A 20,909-nucleotide genomic window follows, 5' to 3' on the forward strand; every position below is an offset into this window, starting at 1 on the left:
AGTTATGTACACAACCGTTCCACAGTTCCGTAGCCTTGTTGACTGTCAAAACTAGCTTTTTCCCAAGAAAAGCCTGGAATGTTTTTCTTAAGTACTCGAACCCAATGAATTTGCAATTTTTACACGAACTTGACCTTCACATCACCATTTGCGGCTCTTGTCAAGCGTGCAGGAAACTCGAATTGATGGCACACTCTATGTATCAAAATATACGTTACAGGAAACCCGATTTTCCGCTCTTTTTGCGGGATACTCTGACCCCATGTTAGGCGGCTCATAAGTATGTATTTTAGCGTACCATTTAGTCTACAAGCTGATAATATAACACCGTGTCTAATTAGCTTTGGTGATGATTCCTTCCCTCAGGCAGGGGATATATTCCATCATTCTCTCTCTTGATGTAAGCTATACACATTTCCTTTTATAAACTGCCTACACAGATTCTAATTTCGAAATTTCTAGGCTCAGTACTCGTGAAAGGGAAAATCAATGCGCAGAAAAGAGAATTCGAGAAAACGTACATTTGCTCAGTTGCTATCAAATTTTTCCTTCACGTAATCATACTCGTTGTCATTTGTTTTTCTTTTGTCGCTGTTAAGAAAAACGTGAAGCCGCAGATAGACTGTTTATGACAATCCCCTCCTCTGACTATTCTCCGGTAGGAAGTTTCACGAGAAGCCATCTTCGTTTCAACGATGGCCGGGGTGGGGAGACGGACGTCAGGCGTTTCGCGTGATTTTAGCGTCGGGAGGGTCACGCGAAAAAGTGGTTCTGAAAAAATCCTGAAAGGGCCTGAAAGAGACATAGTTTTTATGCTCGAAGTTTATGTCTTCACATGTGTTTACTTGTGATTGCGTCAAGCCAATCTTAAAAGCCTCTTTCTGGAGGGTAGAGAGTCAGTTTTGATGTACTTAAGCACTCGGATGATCCTGACATAGCACTAAAATGGACTAAATCAAGCACTTTTTTTGCCACCGGACTCTAAGGCGTCGCAGAGGCAAAACACTATTTCCTGGTTCAGCTTTTCAGTGAAGGGATGAAAGCATGAATGTTTTGCTTTGAGGTACTGCTGAGAAATGTGAACAAGGCAAGGCCAAACATAACTATTTACAAAATTTTCATTGCATTAACTCAGACTAGTTTAATTTAGTAATCTTTGCTCGATGAAGCTCAATTAAACCTCATATGATCCAAGCACAAGTTTTATTTTGTTTTTCTTTTAAAACCGACAAACTCAAGACTAAACGAGGCGGAATTTAGTCTGTTCCTCGCCCCAAACCCGCTAAGAAGGCGGCCAGTCACTTTAAGCGTTAAATGTCTTCAAGGAATTGACACACCAGCGACGATTACAGCCAAAAGACTCAAAATTTTCAAACTAAATTACGGATGTCTCGTCGTATTCGATGTCAAGAGTGAAGAGGTTAATCCTACAAAATCCTTCGCACGAAATACAAATCATTTTAAACCATTTAACCCAGGTCAGGTTATTAGAGGCGTATGACAGGAAGCTCGCTGTTGTTGCACGTGCTGAAACGTAAATAATCGAATGCCACAGTTTCGATCCATCCTCTAGAGCTTGGGTGGCCGACACATAAAGCCAGTCACGAATTTGAAATATGTTATGTATTATTGCACATTAATCTACGGCATCAAGTAGTTATTTTTCGTAGTGATAGGGTGACGGGTCATTTACAGATGAACATTCTACGTTCCGGCCTCTCGACTGGTTTTACCTCCAAGCATCCAGCCAAGCCTGATATCTCCTGTTTGCTCGCATATTGCGGAAGGATTAAATAAGGATTAACAATTTTTTCCATTTCATGCTAACGTGATGACATCAAATATTTCATAAAAGATCTGAGCTCAACGGGATTGATTTTTTCACCGACGGTCTCCTTTTGAGGAACCGCTTAAAATACCAAAACAGTTTTTACTACACTATATAGTTTCTCGTTGAATAAAAAAGCCTTTCTGACCCTGGGGAGACTGCTCTGCGAAGTTTAATGCCGGAAGGCTTTCCCTAGCCTGCTTCCCAGGCGTCCGAGGTCGTTCGCGGTCACGCGAGCGAAATCGGATGTCTGAGAAGCAGGCCAGGCTTTACCCCGAGGTCCAATCCTTTACCCCAACCGGGTTTTATATACCCGTTAACAGAAAGAGTATTTCTTTCGTATGCCTGCCATTAAAAAATGGTACCCCTTCAACATAGCTACTTGATAAGAATAAATCGCTAGGAAGTCGTTTTGTCATTTTCGTGTTACGTTACTCGTAATAATAAAGAAATTAACTGCAAAAACCGTGGACGTTTAAGAAGTTCCAAAAGTTAAAATGATATAGCCATAAGGTGCGCCTTTTCGAAACAGTTTCACCAAAGGCCATTCAATGATAGATTTTTCTCTCCTTCATATACTTTAACTAGTGAAATCCGCACCCTTTGATATACCTTACCGTACCTGAGACCTGAAAAAGTTATCCCTTTAGGGCGGAGCCTACCCTTATAGGGAATTTTAGGAGTACTACCCTCTCCTGGCCTGCTTAACAAGTCATTGCCTTAGGATCTCATCCCTTTAGCCGAACACCTGATAGTCGTTATGATTCATCATACTCGGGTTAAAACTGATCCCAGCATAGAGACTCTCAGAAACGAGGCCACAGGTGTCTGAAGAGTCTTACAGTCCCATCTACACATTTCCTGATTAATCATTCGGCCACAACCAATGACAAAGTGCGTTTATTTTCCGAAGTTCAATGTAAAAGTCCATGAACTGATTGAAAAATAAAAAAAATCAGCAAAGTATTTTGAACACACTTTTCACATGGGTTTGGTAACTGCATGGGTAGATCGACAACCGGCTTGCAAACATTAAGTTTTTATTCATTTATTTCATACTTTTTACAGCGTAAGAGAAAAAATTGTAACTTACATGTGTACAAATAAGAGTGTCAGAATCATGAAATGTCACAATGACTTTAATCGCAAAATTACAATACACTCTCAAACATACAATTATCTGATTTTTAAGAACCGGACTTTAGTCGCAAGTCGTCGACTGTACCACTTATTTCGTTTATCCAACATGAACCATATTATCGACTTGAGGAGTCAACTGTTTTGTTTCTCGTTACATAAGGCTTCTGTTAGCTGATGAACGATGTACTTTCAAAATCAATTTCTCGTCACTCTACGAAACCATATATTGCATAGCCTAGAGGAAGGCCGCTCTCTTTTATTTAGATTAGTTCAAGTACAACATACTTCAGGCATTTAAATGTAAGGGCTGTATCGCAGGAAGTGCAGCGGTAATCGAAATTCGATTCAAACTGGACCTACGTCTATCACTTCTCCAGCAGTAAAGGCTACAATCTTAGACAAAATAGACGGAAATTAAGCCCCTCTTCCTCCCTACCCCAACTCAAGACAAGGACCGGAAAATGGTGCATTTTGGTCTTCGTGCGGCCTTATCGTATTTTAAGTGGAAGAGGGAATTGCTTTCCCATTTTATTCTGTCCAAGATTGTATCTGCCGAGAGCTGTTATTAATTTTTGACGCACTTGTACGAGTTGCAACAATTAAAAGCTACCAATTGATCGCTGATACACAGTGTAAATCTCAAAAGACGTCCGACGTCCTTCTGAGCCATGGAGGCCAGCCTTAAGCTAAACCATAGTTATTAGAGGAGACTGGTTATGAAAAGCGGCAAACATCAATGATAAAAACAACAGTGCTTCAGTTTATGTTGGAAGCACCCTGAAAGTGCACAATCCTTTGTTTTCTGTTGGCAAATTGTTACGGAATAAATTAATGCAACGTTTTTATTGGTCAATACAATCAAAATGATAGGAATTCTTTTGAACGTTGTGCACTTTCAGGTCCACAAAAACATATAACAAAGGAGTCTGACGGGTTTCATAACCATTCCACTCAATTAACTATGGCTAAACAGAGTGGCGGAGCTTCTATTTTAGGGTTTCCACAGCTTGGGATGACAGCGGCTTCTGTTTTTAGTATTAACAACAATTTTGGATGCTTTTAAGAAACCCTCATATGGGGAACGTAAGAGCACTTGATCAAGGATTCAGGCCTTCAAAAGCATTACTTCGATCCAATGTTCATGGCCTTTCTAGACTTCAATGATTCTTCAGTGGTCACACACGCTTTCGTAGTACAGGTTATAAATTATTTTATCTTGTCCAAAAATTTCGTGTATCTGATTTTCTTTTCTTTGTTTTCGTCAAATTCCGTTAAAATGTGATAAATATCCTCTTCGTCCAACACCACGTTACACAACTCTAACACATGACGGAATTCTTTGAGGGTTAGAAAATCACTGTTATCTTTGTCCAACTTTTTAAAAGCACGCATGAGATTAATCCACTTTCCAGACAACTGAAAGAAATAAGGCGAAAAAGAAAAACGTTAAAAGACAGAAGATCGAACAACAAAGCTGTTTTGCCATTTCTACGGACTTCTTAAAAAAGACTACTTTGTTCCAGGCGTTCAGATTGTGGAACGCGGGCGAAAAATAGAACGCAGGGAAAAAACGAAGGCAGACTGGAGCAAAAATAGGGGAGCCCCAGTCTTCCCTCGCGTTTTTGTCCTCATTTAATTTTTCGCTTTCTCTTGACTTTCTAAACGGCTGTGAAAGGATACAGACTGTATGCATGTAGAAAGGTTTATTCCTTTAAGAAAGTTGTAGTTAGAACTACTACTGGAAAGGTATGTAAGCTATTATTGTCACAATCAACAAGAATTTTCAATATACTGTGGCAGACGAGTGGAACAATTTTAACAAATTTGAGTTTTTTAGACTTCTTCAAGAACTGCTGAACATTTGAGAAGCCATATCACACACCGCAACTTGGCTGCGCCCTGTTTTTTATAACCCCGTGCTATAATCATCTGATATGTAGACACGGAAAAGCGACACTTCCCGGTGTTTGGATACCTCACGAAACACTCCTGCTCGTGTTGACAAACTATTAATAAGGGAGATTTAGAATCACGTTAACGGCATATTCAGCTTGAATATTTCTCAAATTAGAAAAAATAATGGATAAAACTAACACGAAACTATTTATGTTTGTGTAGAAATAATAATCAGCTGACTATAAATGTAGGGAAAACTTAGTCACGAGGTACAAATTGTTTCGCGGTATTATAAAAAAGGGAGCTTCATAGCGCAAATTCACCACGTAAACATGTGACTAGTACCTTTTCCCTTAGTTTTGCTGTAACTGTTGACAATCCTTTGTTGGGTTTTTGAACAACATCATCCATAGGCTATCCAAGAAACAAACAATTATTGATACCATGTTGATAAACGTTATTAAAGCTTTAATAGAGACATGCAGTAGACTGCTTTGAATCTGCACACCTTAAAACAAATTAATTTGCTTTTACGACATCACTGTAAACAAATCAAAGAATTCCTGACCCGAAACGTTTGCATCACTTAAAAACTAAAACGTATGATCAAGACTTGGGCCCAGTTCAAACGTCGGACTCAATTTCATTTTCACTATGTACAATGCTCCGTAGTCGAAATTCTCATGTGCGCCACTCGAAGTTAATTCATGGGTCCACTTAAATTAGACATGTCAGACTAAATTGATTCAAACGGAGACCTTTCCACGTACTTAACTCTTAACTTCGGCACATGAAAAGTCCGACATTTGAACAGAACCGCTAGCTAAACTTCTGCATGAGCGATGACCAATAAGGACGTTAATTTTAAGGTCTTTACTGACCAACAGAAACAGACCAAAGGACCAGCTTGATTGAAAATCTATTGACAAACGAGACACGTAAAACCTGACCCACTCCTTTTTAAGTTCCCTGGATTATGTCTCGATAATCTCAAACAGCAACAACAAAAAATAACTATAATATCCAAGGAACTGAAGGAATAATTTACTGTTTGTTGATTTTGACACTTATTTTAAATATAAAACTATGTCGTTTTCATTGCAACACTTCTAAACCGAAAAAGAAGTAAAACTTTATTTTCATCGAGAAAAGTAACGAGTAGGATTTTACACACAAGTAAATTTTGAGGGTTTTCTACTTTTGGAAACTAAAGTCGATCTGTTTATTTTTTCTTAGCGCTATTTCCCTTGGGTCACCAATACTTTAATTTGACCTGTAACACAGTACTTGTTCCTTACCAGTTCAGCCTGAGGATGCTTCATAACAGCTTGCATATTGTGTCCATGTCGAAAACCTCTTCTATGTTTGGAGAATGGTTCTAAAAACTTTATATAGTTTACTCTGTGGAAGACATTTGGAATCATCAGTCATTTGTATGGCTACATAGTAAACGAGTTCTCAAAATTTGCACTTATTTCATAACTCACCTTCCCTCTTTTCCAGGGTCAAATTTGTCACATAATACTTGAGTCTCGTAATCTGTTAACTCCATGCATAAACCTTGCAAAATATTCTGTGAAAGAGAACCATTTAAGATTTTTATGCCGCAACAAGGTACATTATCAAATAAAGTATAAGTGTGCAAGAAAGAAAGACAAAATTCGATTCTCAACTACATTAGTATGGACATGATATACGTGGGTTTGTGAGAGATGAGCCTGTGGATCTGCAATCGTCCTTTCGCCGTTTCTCTTTCATAAGTCCTCTCTTTATGTAGTGCAACACCATTGGCCAGGGGGGTCTGCAGTATTTTATTGGGGAGGTTGCAGCTGGCGGAAAGGCTTTTGTTAATTTGTTATTTTCAACGTTGGACGATGCTATCAAAGAGCTGAACTGTGACGTTATTGTTAATCATTACCTTGCAATGTATATAATGACAACTGCCAAAAGAAAGCTCAAAATTATTTTGAAGGGGAGAAATACATCAAAAAGGTGAAAGGATTAATACAGAGGATTAAAGATGTTTTAGTTTGGAAGAGATTGACATGGATAATAAACGACAAACTTCAAATATTAAGGATAGATTTTTCAAGGTTCTGCCGATACCGTGACGTAGCTTTGACGCCTATTTGAAAGTACTCTTTATAATGCATCCCGTTGCGCAGTAATCATTCATGCTTTTATGATGTACTCTTAATTCAGTTTGTAAGATACTAAGAGTGCTATCACACTACTCGGGCGTACGTTCCCTACTCTTTACGGAGAGCCCTGTGGGATGTTTTACGGCCCACAACAGCTACAATAGATCAGCGAGAGTGCTGTGATACGGGGCCTATGGCTTTTTGTCCTTATCCGAGAAAACTAGAATATCTTAAATAACCACTTGTAGATGTAAGAACAAAAATAGCACTTTCTCCTCAGTTTTTTTAAGACCCTTAGTGGCGCCTTTGTGTAGGTTCAGCCGGGTGTCGAATCCGGGTCTACCTCCCAAGTCCAGGACTCAACCAATAGGTCACTTCCGAGTCTCCAAAACCCTCAATTTCAAAACGAGGCCAGCTGCAAATTCGAGTTTCGTTTGCGTGACAACTGAAAATTATTTTCATTTCAAAGACTTTGCCCTAAGCCTCGTTTTGAAAAAGAGGTTTGGAGCGACTCGAGAAAAGACCTATATATCCTCCGTGGATATGAAACTTAACATGAAACCAAGAAACGTCACCTTACCTTAAAATCATTCCTAGATACGCATCCAGTTCCCTGATGGTCAATTGAGGTGAATTCACTCCAGAGTGTCTCCCAGTGTTTGTCGATATTTGATTTAAGCAGGTGGTGTAACAGATGCTTATCACTGTTCAGCTTGTTCGAGCGCATCATGAAATCATTGTCACCTCTCTTGGGTGGAGAAACTTTAGCATTTGGGAAAGCTGAAGAAGAGCAATAAATTATGAATTTCATGAAATGGCTGTATTAATTAGATCGTACAGTAACACACAATTATGTCATTATTTGTTATAAAATGTTCCAAGAACTGCAGCGCAGTCAGGAGCGTGCTTTGTGGAGATACCAAACCACGTGACCTGCGTCGCTAGCAACAGCGCGCCAGTCATGGCGTGCCCTGCGAGGCTCGCGTTTGAAAAGGAAGTCAACCGTCCGAGAACGCGAAGGGCACACAAGAAGGACGAGACTTTTTCAAAGGACGAAAGATATTGACACTAGCCTGATAACGATTTCTACCAATTCAAACAAGGCCCTATGTTAGTGATTAAAACATAATTAATTCTAGCCAACCACAGTTTTAAACACTCAGAATCTGAACTTAAAACGGGCTAAACAATGGCTTTCATGGGGGCGTTGACTTCCCTTCTCTCTCGTGAACACGATTACTCGACATAAAAGAAACTTATACATCCTAAACCCCTAGAGAGATGTGACAAATATGTCTTATTTGAATTCTTATTCTCAGTCGGAAAATTGATCATGTTTTAATTTTATAACAGAGAAGTAAACCCTGTATAAAAAGATAAATACCTGCAGATCGTAGTGAATAGCCGAATGTGCGTACGAACTCCCGGTATTCAAGGCAACCCCTCTGATCTGTAATAAGCTCTCTAGTGTCCCAGAGTCGCTTCACTTCATCACGCGTTACAGTTACTCCAAACCTGCCAGAGAAAAATAAATACGAGAAAACATTAGCAAATCCTTTACTAAGAACGTACGAACAAATTCTGTTAGTTTTGGTAGCTAAATGTTCGTATGAGCGAGAGAGAACAATTTTCATTTGAACTATGTGCATGATGAAAATTATTCTGTCTCGATGATACGAACATTTATCTACCAAAACTAACAGAATTTGTTCGTAAGTATACAACTATAGTTACATAATGAAAAGTTACAGCCACGTCCCTCTAATCCAAAGGCTGAGACAGGCTACTTCCGCTACGGTGCGAATACGTGTTCTGTACGTTATAATAGGTAAAGGTATTTTCAAGACGATGAATGAAAAAAAAAAAGGTCAACAGATTTGCACTGTTTTGGTCCTTAATGCTCTAATGATAAAACTGCACACCGTTCAAGAGTTAAAATAAACTTGTACAGCGAAATTAAAACGCTCAGATGCTTTTTATTGATAAGTCACACTATAATCATCCATAAAATGAGGCTTATAATTACGCAAACACTAGCGTTTTTTCCTGCTCTTAACTTGCCCTTCGTGATAACATGTAAAGGTAACAAGGTGTAAACCAACTCCTTACTGTTTCAGCAGTTTAATCATCATATTTTTTGTCATTCTCTTGCTGTTCAGTTCATCAAGTTCGTTGAAAGCCTGAAAACAACAGACACGCGTTACTTGAAGTTTTCCATATACTGCATTAAGCCAATTTTACATTTCTAGTACATAAACAACTTTCTAGTTTTCTAGAAGGGATGATGAAATGCACATTTGTATAGCCTATTCACAGACGTTTTTCCTTTTTGACGAATTAGTGTTTTTTTCCCGACGAATTTGGCGAACGTGTGAGCGTAATGAAAGCGTGAGAGCGAGCGCGAGAAAAAAAATGAAGAAACTATTTTCTCCTTTCCTCACCCCAACCCCCTTGCATTAGCGGCCAATAAACACCCACGTTTTTCATTTTCATACGCGCGCCCGCTCAACAATCTCTAAAGAGAAAATAGAGGGTCTAGCTCTGAAGAGACTAACATTTGTATGATTAACTCCTCTTACACACTGAAATGTTTACAATAAAGCCTTTAATAAACTGAACAAAATAGACCAATTTGTGAGCATGGACGCGCACTATATAATGGATCTTAAAGTACGGGAAAAAAAAATTACGGGACTTTCGAGAAAGCGCGTTTTTTCCCGTTGTCCAAGAGAGTGGCTTCAGCGAATTGCATCCGTAGTAGAGACTATGAGCATCCGGTTTTTCATGGTTAATAAACGGCAAAACCTAAGGATGTCACATGACCACGGTCTTGCGGTCGCGTTTGCAGTTTACGGTTCTTCACCCGTTTGAACGGCAGAAGGAGCTTCCAGCGGTAAGTGATTTACGGCAAGGTTTTTTGTCACTAAAAATTGTACAGCTAGCTTCACCTTTAAAGGCAAGAGATAGGTTTCTACACCCGCTTGTGATGTGCCAGTTAGATTTTTGAACTCGGAACAATGAATTCCTCATGTTTTAAGGGCGTTAAAAGGGAAGCACTGCGACTTGACGAAAAACAACATGGCGGCACCGTCTAAACATCGAACGCTTTGCTGAAATCGAAACCCGACAACGTGAAACTGCAAACGCGTAACTGCAAACTGCAGTTAACGGTTTGCATTTTTCCTTGAAAAACCTGATACTGCAAGTCTCTATTAGCTAGCTCACCTCTTCAAAAGCCTGATAATTATTTTCGAGCACTTTCTTAATGATCACTTTCAGTTCCTCCACACTGCGCCCTTCCTGGCTGTTATACGAATCCATGGTCTTGATTGGTCGAAGTTGTTTCCTAGGTGACATTGGTGGGCTGTCTCTCTCCGGTAATGGAGGAAGAGTGTCCCTACGATCCATGACGCTTGACCGGTCAAACAGACTTTTTGTTTCACTGTTTAAATACAGAACAAAAATTTAACATTGGAAACCTTAAGAGGGGAGGACAGGAATCGATTTTTGGGTGGATATGTGCCGATGGCCTATCAGAAGCCCTACCCCATGATAGGCTATTCTGTGGCCAATTATGGACCCCATCTTTGTCACTTTTTGGCAAATGCAATCCGAACTTAGTCACTTCCAGTCACTTTTTCGACAGCAAACCTTCCCATTTTTAAATCCTTCCTTACCATAATTTTCTTACCACTAAAATCCCGCAAATGTGGGACCCTATATTAGAAACTACATTAAATGTACCCCATCCAGCGGCACATCGCCGTTAGCCTATACTAGGAAGGTCCCCGCGGGCAAAGAAGAGGTATCAACAGGGACACACTATACTCACAAAGTGTCAAACTTGGACATGAACTCGACGTATTTAACCATGCCGTCATTATCAATCGGAACTTTCTTCAGAAACGCGTCGAATTCCTGATCACTCATGTTCAATTCAAACCTTCCTTCAACAGCCGCGCGGAACTGCTGTTGCGTGAGAAGACCAGAATCTTTTCGGTCAATGTTGCTGCAAATGAAGGCAATTATATTAGATTAATATCGCTCCAAATTCATCATTGGACAAAACGAAAGAGTTAAAACTTTGCAGAAAACTAACAGTAAAACTAAACCTGGGCAGAGTTGTTCGTAGCCTGTGTGCAGTTCAAGGGTTATTGGAGTCGCGCTAAACGCCGCAAGTAACGAGCCGCGAGGCACCTCAGTGAAGCAGTCTGGGAAACTGCCCACCTATCCTCCCCTAAGCCAACATAAACATTTACTTCTCACTTAGGGCAAAATGTTAGCTTAGGGGAGGGGTAGGTTGGCAGACTCCTAGAAACGTTGATGATCCAATGAAGCTAGGCATCTCTCGCGCGTTTCGCTCGATTATCTATGAAAAACGATAAAAACTTGCTTGCAGCCCTGCAAGTTTCTTTCTTGGGTTAACTGTAAATGAACTATATGAGTCTGCATGACTCTGGATTCCGAACAACTCGGTCTTAAACGACAATAAGAGGAAACTTGACTGAAAAAAGATCAACAAAGGGAAAAGTTCGAAAGGAGGATAACGCTATCCACCAAATAATTCTTTATAGCGCAAATAGTTTCCCTAATACATATCTTCTGGAAAGTGATTTATCCAGTCATGTCCGATGGATAGCGTTATCCAGTGTTTGAGCAACCAGGACCAGAATAATAATTTCTGGGGGTAGATCATTACCAGCCCACTAAATCGTAAAAGTTTGATTGACAAAAGAAGAAATCATCTTTCACCACGAAAAAACAGACAATACTTACTGAAATGTACCCAAAAGGGCCAGAAAGTCTTTCTGAAACAAGTCCATTATTCTGGCCTCCACCGCTGAAGTGGTCGAGTAGTTACTTCCAGCATCACTATGATGATACCTTAGAAAACGAAACAAAGTATTAGTATATACAAAGCTGTCTTCTTTTCCCACAGGGAAGGTAAGTATTGTTTCAATTTCAAGGGAATTTTGTACAGTTTTCGATCAAAAACGATAAAACGTAAGTCGTGACTGGTAATCTTTTCAAGAAAACGGCTGGTTTGAAAATTTTCAGAGACCCTTGCTTCGTCCCCCAAAAAAGAGACTTAAAATTGGACAGAGTCAACAATACCTGTGTAGTGGATTGGCTAAAATTTTGTGGGGCATTCCTTGCTCGCTTCGGTCTTGAAATCGACGGAGAAACTCCTTATAAGAAATCTTGCCATTGGATCCTTCAATGCCGCACCTGCGAGAAAAAATATCAAATCATACTTGAAGACAGAAACGAGAAAACACCCTTTCACGTATACAGTCAAACTTGCATTAGGCGGATCTGCATTAAGTAGTCACCCTCTATTAAGCGGTCACTTACCAAAGTCCCGAAAATAGTTTCCCTTTATTACTGTAAAACTTGACCCGTATTAAGCGGTCACTTCTATTGAGCGGTCGCGGTCACCTTTTCTGAGGCTCCAATGAGTTGTTTTTCATTTGTCTTCACCAACCATACTAATGCAGCAGTCATACTGTGTGTGGCGTTTAGTGGTACAGTTTCTTTCTTTTTCTTTTGGTACCAGTAGAGGTAGAAACAGTTTGAGGTCAATTTGTCGCGGGATAGATATTTCGTCCGTCACCATCTTCATTTTCTTGAATAACTCTTTAATGTGTTAAAACTGCATTAAACGGTAAACTTGTATTAAGCAGTCAGTAAACCATTCCCTAAGGGTGGCCGCTTAATACAGGTTTGATTGTAACTGCCCTCCATAAGATTCTTGTGCCTCAAACAAAAACGAACGCTGACACATGCGCAAACACAAAGGAACGAAAAATTAGATGCATTGCTTGTTGGTGAAATTAGGTCTCAGGGTGAATTCGCTCGGACGAAGGGCTAGCACTGTACTCAGCTTCTCTATTCCCTACGGTGACCAATCTACCTTATCAACAAAATTGGTAAAACAAAATCCTGGTATTTCACTCCCCTACCGACGCAACAGCACAGTCTCCGTAGAAACTAACCCTTTGGTTTCATCCATCTGGCCCCAGTTGTTCTAGATTGCAGAACAGTCCGTATTTTTAGGTACTCAAGAACGCTCGAACAGTCAAACAAAAGGACTGGAACGAAGCTGAAAACGGAGGGGGTGTGAGGCTCACGCGCGCGAAGCGCGCGAGACTATTACGCTACGCTAAACCGATTCTGAGAAAAAAACCCGACTGTTTTGCCGTCTAATGGCTGGATAACATTGTCCACTCGATAAATATCTATCCAGTGGATAACGCAATTGGTTTCCTTAATGCATATCCGTTGGATTGTGATTTATCCGTTGGATAGCGCTATCCTGTTTTGCACAACCGTCGCGCGTGTAATTTGATTAGCATTTACCTGGCAAGAAAGTCATCCAGCTGTTTGTCAGTGCTCAGCCTCAGCCCAAAATCTTCCATAACGCGCCTGAATTCATCTCGACTAACTTTACCAATCCGGTCTAAATCTAACTCCATGAATGCGTGTTTCATATCCGAAAATCCTTCGCGAAATTTCCTCTTTAGCCATCTTTCTACATCAAGCGACTGTTTTCTTTCAACTTCAAGTTTCTTGGGAGAGCTAGCCTCATCTCTACTGCTGCCGTCTCGCAAGGCAATACCAAGTTTGCTCATGAGTCTCTCAGCCCGGATCGTTCCATAGTTCTCGGTGTCGTATTTAAGCCAAAGTTTTTCAAATTCATCGTCCTCCATATAAAACCCCATCTTGTTAAGAACGTTTCTAAGCTCCGGTTTAAGAATCCTTCCTGAACCACCTGGATTCATTTGCGGAATCAGATCTGCAACATCTAGAAACCTAAAAACGAAACATGCGAAATTTTAGCGTTCGTTGCTTTCAACTCTATCTTTCTTGGTTGCCTTGTTTTTCCCACTATGTTTAGAAATGGCCTTTCATAGCAAATCAACTTTAAATGTTTTAATAATGAATTCTACGTTTGGGCTTAATTGGTGTGAATGGCGAAGATTTCCTGCATGCTATGAGTCGGTCAGTAAACTCAAGACAGTTCAAAGTAATTCAAAGCCCCACTAAACAACAAAAACAAGCAAACACAACAACCAGAGCGAGCTTATTAATAACTTGTCTAGCCTAGCTAGCAGTACAATTCAAACAGCACAAGCCAAGAGAGATGTTTTATGCAGAAAACCCTTTTCTTTCTTACGGGAAATGTCACCTACAAAAACAAACTTAAGAATCCCCTTTCCAAGCTACGTATACACGTTATTTTATCCACTATTTTCATTACTGGGACTGTTAATGACTAGTGTATGAAAAGCTAAAACAACATCGGGAAGGGGTATTTTAGTTTTGAACCGCTTTCAAGCTCTTTAATACAACTGTAGCTTGGAATTTCGACTCTGGAATGCCTTTCGTATCCAGAACACAATCATTCACAAGATATCAATGTATGTTACAGTATTCTTTAATTCCCGATTGGTTTTTAGCTTAAGGTAAGTTAAACGTTTAAATCAAAACCAACAGGAGAACAGGTCAATTTTGGATTGGCCCAAATTCGAATTGTTCGTCTCACAAAAAGTACAGCGTTAACGACTTCGCCACACAGGTTTATGAGTAGCTAATGATTACGAAATCCATGGTTCTACATGTATGCAGTATCAGAAATAACCAACTACCTCTGCTTGGCCTTTTCTTTCAGGTGTGCATGAACTTGTGCAGCTGACATACATTTTAACTCTGGCTTCTCTAGTTCCAGCCAAGCAGGTCCTTCATCAGCTTTCTAAAACAGGAATAGAAGAATTCAACATCAAATGTTGTTAAAGTTCATCAAACCTTGCTCTGTTGTCAGCTATTAAAAAGGAACCACTACTGCAATGATATAACAGACAAACCGCCAATCCAAGACGCTGCTTTAAGCAACCCAAAATGCCAAGTTCTAGAGGACACTTGCAGGAAATAGTCACTTACGAAAGGTTCAAACTATGATAATTTGTACTTGGCTGCAACTATATGGCCGGTTTTTCAAACACTTAATGGTGGTATAACCTAATACAAACATCTTTATTCCTTATCCCCTTGCCCTAAATCCCCAGATTAGTTCACTTTATTTATCCATAGACCAAATATACAGATTAGATAAGAGCCCATCGGAATTAAAAACCTTAATGAGCGGCTGCCAGTCATTTGCAAGCTATTTCTGTTTTCGTTTTTGGTATTTATTGGAGGTATGACTGTATCATTTAAACCTCTGCAAACGTAACAAAATAGACTATATTTGTGAAAACAACAGTAGATTTCAGCCCATCCTCTTCTCCACTCCCATAATTTAAAAATCTATTATTAAAGGATTACTTTATATCTCACCTTTGGAGGCCTAAAAGAGGCATAAAACTCATCATATGATATCATCTTCTTATGGTCGAGTTTTAATCTGAAGAAAGAGTTTCACATATTTATTGCTATAGCAATAACACTTTGATTTTTTACAAAAACAGATTCTGTAGTATGCGAGGCAAAACCCGAATTCTTCACCAAACCTTAGACATACTGTATCTGACAATGCTGAAGTGATCATCCAGGAAGTGATCTTCAAACATAACATGTATTACCTCATTACCATGGAGTGTACAAATTGAACATGTGTCTTAATGCAGACCATATATGTAGGTGCTCAACGTGGCACAAGGGACTTTAAAACTAAAGTTTATCTGTCTCATCATAAGGAATAAAAGGATAAGACTAATTAAGGTTTAGATCTTTTTAACTTACCGAACCATTAACTTGTTAAATTGACTCAAACTAATAGACCTTGACAAAAAAGTTTGCAAAATCCTTGCCAACGTTTCCCTGTGTGAAAAAGGGGAAAAAAGAAGTAATAATATATATGCATGAACGTAACTCTATACACCAGAAAACCGTTCAGAGAACATGTTTTCCAGTTTTTAAACCACTCTCCAGTTGCTTGAAGCTAACAGACATTCAAAGGACTTCTTTTAAGATGTTGTAGTATTTTCAAAACAAATAATAACAGGCAATTAAGGACTTCCCCTTATGAACATCTTTTTTTACTCTTTTCACACCTTGTAATACAGCAAAATTGTGTAAACCAGGCAGCTGGAATAAATGTGAATGTCATAAACAAATAACCCCAAGCTGTATAACAGAATAAAAAAATATCCAAGAGTCTCTCAGCTGCATGATACAATCTAAAATTATCCTACTGATTAACAGGAAAACATAAAAATGTTAATTTATTTGGAATAATGAAGGGACTCCCTGTATGCATGTATATTAATTTTAGTCTTCTTTATTTATTTGTCCAATAGTACAAATTTCAACAGTGCCCTGATGTATTCTGCAGGATAGTATTCATTCACTTTATTAGAGCTATATATGACCATATACCTGCCAACAACTCCTTTCCCTTCTGGGTCAAACTCTTTAAATGTGTTCTTTATTATATAATATGCAGTTTTCATCTTCTCACGTAAAAGAAATTCAATCTAAAAACGAAACAAATATTAAAGATTATTAAGGGTATGGAATTGTATGTAACAACATAACACAAATCATCTATAATAATTCATAACTTCAAAAATTCATTAACAATTAAAAAAAAAACAAAAGAAATTAATTTTTAATGAGAGTCTTTATATCTGATAAAGACACAGCTAACCTTTTTGCCATTATTTAGATCAAAATAACCCCAAATCTAAATATTAGTGCAAGAATGAGTTGACCTATATCAGAGATTTTGAAGCCATTCAAAAAACTCGCAGTAATAATCACGTTTATAAACTTTTGGCTATGCCTCGAGTATTTAAAGCTGATAATCCACGCCTGCTTGTGTTTTAAACAGTACATCAAAAATGGGGTGCAATGACATTAATTTTCTTGGAAAATTTTAGAGTTGCTTGAGGATGTACTTAATGTTGCTTAATTTAAAGAACAGAATTTGTACAAGGGGTACATCAAGAAGTCTTGTGTTTATAAATGAGGCGAAAAAAAAAACGTTATACTAGTATATTTAACAGTTATTCCTCTAGCCTGAATGGCCTCTGAGTCAATAGCCCATGAAGCCACAAGGGTCAATTTTAGTGTACATTGTACAAGTGTAAATTTTAAGTGTAGCTATTTTTTATAGAGTTTGACAACAATAGCCATGCTGGTCACGTGTCAAAGTTTAATTAAATTAACCTCTGGTTTCATATCAGTTTTATCCATGCTCCTATTATTCATTTTCTTCCATAACAGCCTTATTCTCTGAGAGTGTATTTTTTTATTTGCTTCATCCTGACTCCGAAAATTAACTCAGTAACAAATGACATCCACATCTTGCCTGCTGGAATGAGCACAGTCTGCTGCTGACAGGATTTTTACCTGGTTTATGTCCCACCCTTAAAGTTGTTTATAATCCAAATCAATCCTACTAGTCTGTTGTGTCAACAAAAGCTGGATTGGGTCAAAAAGTTGAATCCCATTTAACATTTTGTCATTTCACAGGGTTGATTACATCCAGGTTATGTTGATGTCTATGGTAGTCTTACAGGATCAATTGACAATTTGGCCAAACGTTTGTCAGACGACATGTGAGTTGTCTCACAACTAGTAGAATGTGCCACAGAGCCCATACCAATGTGGGATGCCCATATTAGTCATGCAAACACAGGATATCAACAGTATGGGTACCCTGTGCAGAATTAATATATTGCAATGTACTATTACTAAGTTCCAAGACTAAGTTTAAAACCTTTTACATAATGAAATGTATTAGCATTATAACAGAAAAAATATTTTCATATCAGAGGCTTCACAGACAGCCTAATCTTGAGAAAGAGGTTTTGGGCAACTTGCAAAATAATGGCCAATCGCCTTCCTCTTTCATTCACAATCTTCCTTTCAAATGTTAATTTGTTCTCAATATACTGGTAATCATTTCTTTAGAAAGAGGGGTTCTCCCTTATGCTTGCCTCATTAAATTGATTCCTACAGAACCATAACATTTCATTGCCTTGTCAATATAATTATTTTCTTGGAAATATGTGGAATGGAATGTCGTGGATTAGAGGACAACAAGATGCACCCTCTTTACATTACATATTAACATGTTAACAATAAGTGTGGACATCAGCATACAAGGGCGCCAAGGGCAGCCGCTATCAGTCCATTTATGGGCTCACTGTAACCCACTCATGGCCCACGATATGAATGACATGTGAAATGTAGACCACACCACCATGGAAACTTTCCCCACTCTTTTCAAACAAAAGTGTTGGTTCTTTTACACCCCCCTGATTTGACTAATGAAAGTCAAATTTCCTGTGAAAAGTAATGGTTTGGCAGAAGTGACAACATACCTCATCAACTGTTGCTTTGTCAGGCCCCTGCAGGGATGATGCAGCACTGTTTAGTCGAGACAGGCGGCTCTCTGCACGGCTAGCCATGTCGGCACGACTCCCTAGAATGTACAACAGCAACTCAGTTGCATTAAAGCTCATTTTGATAAATTTGGAAACATTATGCAATCATTATAGACTTAAACCATTTACTTCAACATAAAGCTGTAATAATAATAATATTATTAATAATACCGGTAACAATAATAATAATTTTAAAATATATGATCCGCAAATATCTATGTAACTATAATCAAATGCGAGCTAAAAATAAAAACATACCTGGTAAAACAAATAACTTACTATTGACCAATGTCATAAGTAAACAAATAATATTTTTTATGCAAACTATATAAAACATTGTATGGAAAAAGAGCTTTTGTTTTACATTAGTTTGCTCGCCCAGAAGTTATAAATGCTAATGTCTCTAATAACAGCTGCTTGAAGCAGATGTTTTGGGAAGAAACATCCGGGAGAAACCTTAGATTAAAAATTCATATTTAGTCATTCAATGCAGTGTATCATAAAACATATGGCTTGTCGCGGTCTCTAGGCAGTTTAGATAAAGCATACACAAAGAAATATCCCCGATTATTAAGTATATAGGATACTTTTCAAAAAAATTAGTGAACTGTCATCGAAAAGCTATTGAAGTACAAATTTTCACATACATAAAATAATGAGAAAATAGTAGCAAGTTTAGTGTTAATAGATCTAGTTAATAGCTAGCGTGAGGATGGAAGACGTAATTAGGTTCTGCGTTTCTAACAACAATACCCTTTTCCGATAAAATCCATCTGGAAAAGAAGACTCGAGCTGCATCTATCCTAGAGCAATAAATTAAACCACTTAACTAGAAAAAAGATAAAAGGAAGGTCAACACACTCACCGAAAATCGGTATGCTTGGCTTGCTCGGGTCTTCAGCTAGCTTGACTTCGACACCTTCTGGAATTTGTCCCATGGCCGCAAAACCATTATTTCTTGGACTATTTTGCCCACCAAAACCGTTTGAGGATCGCGTAAGTCTCCAAGGTACTTGATCTGCAGTTATGGGGCGTAAAGCGTTGAATTTATCTTGCCCGAAAGTCAAACTTTGCCGGGAAGCTGCACGCGAGCCGTCTCGTGATAAACCTCTCACGTTTAAATTTGTCGGGTCATCCATTCTCGAAAGCGGGTGTTGAATCGCTGGTAGATTAGTTGTTGCCATCTTGACGACGTCTTCTACCCGCAAACGTTTGTGATTTTTGTTTTTTTCAAACCATTCGTTCCAAAATGGCTAACCGTATGCGCGCGTGTAACTCGAGTCAAGTTGTTTTACTACTGACTTTCTGTGTCATCAACTCTTTCGTTGCTATGCGACTGTGGTTTCACGCTCGAGTAACTTTCATAATTAAATGCAAATTATAAAACATCGATATTTGACATTTCTAACATTCAAAGACTTTTACAAATAATTTGCTCTTATTTATAGCAATTTATTAAAGAAGTGTTCCTTTTGAATGATGGAGCGATACACAGAAAAGATCAAAATCCATTCATAAAAGTTTGTGCTGCGTTTTATCATAAATTTTGGTTTTATACATTTTCTCGAGACACTCTTCCATAATTTCCCAGACGGTTCTTTTATTTAAAAAAAAAAAAAAAAAAAAAACAGTAACCAGAAAGGAAACGCCTGAATAACCGTAGAGTAAACAGCTTTCTATTGATTCCTTTAATACCAGGTTTTACAAGTTACTAGTATTTTTTGCCCTTTGCGCCACAGATCGAGGGTACGAACCTACTGACCCGTATCGAAACCCAACGTTTTCTCAATTTTTTTTCTTTTAAAAAGTAACCAACTTTTCAAATGCTTCCACGTATAGGTCTTAAAGGTGATATCTCGAAGTTTCTTCCCTTCTTTTCTTCCTTTGTAGTTTTGGCGACAAAGCATCAACTTAGCTTGAGTCAAGCTTAATGCTTTACTGTAAGATTTGAATGCCTTTTTAAAAATGAAATGGCAGAATAAGGAACATAAAATTATTTCGGCGTTTCTCTTACAAGTGGGAACAGCTTAAGAGAGAAAAATTAGGGAGAATGAGGCTCTCCGGTACAAAAAATGGTTACGTACCTTCCGTCAAAATGAGGGACTATTAAAACATCCTACTGAAGTTTTCATTCACCTGGCTAACTTATCAAGTTTTAACTTTTTACAAAAGGAAAACAAGTACTTACCATTGCAAGAATCATGTTTGTCCTGTAAAGAATTAAACTTGAATTACCTTGCTCGAGTTCGTGCGTAAACCTTCATAGCCAGCTGCACTGCAGTTTTCTCAAGAAGCCCGATTTTTTCACTGTCAATGCTTGTTTGGTTCAGTTCCTCAGGAAGACGTTATGGTCTGTCATCGTGAACAAGAAAATATTTTCCATCTATTTTTCGTTCTTTTTAAACTTCTTTTTTAAGGGGAAAAGGCATACATATACATGGAAAGGGCGATACTTCCAAAGAATATAGTTTGGCATTTATAGTAGTTAGTTACCACGACACAGGGAGCAGA

General features: G+C 38.5%; 1 protein-coding gene across 1 annotated transcript; it reads right to left on the bottom strand.

The window, feature by feature from the left end:
- Positions 1–2,949: 2,949 nt before the first annotated feature.
- Positions 2,950–19,714, bottom strand: LOC140928770 (EF-hand calcium-binding domain-containing protein 6-like). The gene is made up of 18 exons (XM_073378553.1): positions 19,264–19,714; positions 18,336–18,436; positions 16,384–16,481; positions 15,748–15,825; positions 15,343–15,409; positions 14,655–14,758; positions 13,366–13,818; positions 12,121–12,234; positions 11,782–11,889; positions 10,838–11,014; positions 10,231–10,447; positions 9,115–9,185; positions 8,390–8,520; positions 7,586–7,785; positions 6,352–6,437; positions 6,163–6,265; positions 5,210–5,278; positions 2,950–4,384 (listed from the first exon to the last, which is right to left on the bottom strand). Exons 1-18 carry the CDS (start codon positions 19,580–19,582, stop codon positions 4,175–4,177), a joined length of 2,706 nt encoding a protein of 901 aa, XP_073234654.1. The 5' UTR covers positions 19,583–19,714; the 3' UTR covers positions 2,950–4,174.
- Between the last annotated feature and the right edge of the window lie 1,195 nt (positions 19,715–20,909).

This window comes from Porites lutea, chromosome 2, assembly GCF_958299795.1.
Source record: "Porites lutea chromosome 2, jaPorLute2.1, whole genome shotgun sequence".
NCBI lineage: Eukaryota > Metazoa > Cnidaria > Anthozoa > Scleractinia > Poritidae > Porites > Porites lutea.

What these genes read in the sequence shown, in the direction of transcription:
- LOC140928770 (XM_073378553.1), bottom strand. Translation starts at nt 19,582, where the DNA reads ATGGCAACAACTAATCTACCAGCGATTCAACACCCGCTTTCGAGAATG. An exon ending in GGGAAAGGAGTTGTTGGCAG is followed by an intron (nt 15,826 to 16,383) that starts GTATATGGTCAT and finishes TTTTTCACACAG; the next exon opens with GGAAACGTTGGCAAGGATTT. An exon ending in TTAGCCAATCCACTACACAG is followed by an intron (nt 11,890 to 12,120) that starts GTATTGTTGACT and finishes TCGTTTTCTAAG; the next exon opens with GTATCATCATAGTGATGCTG.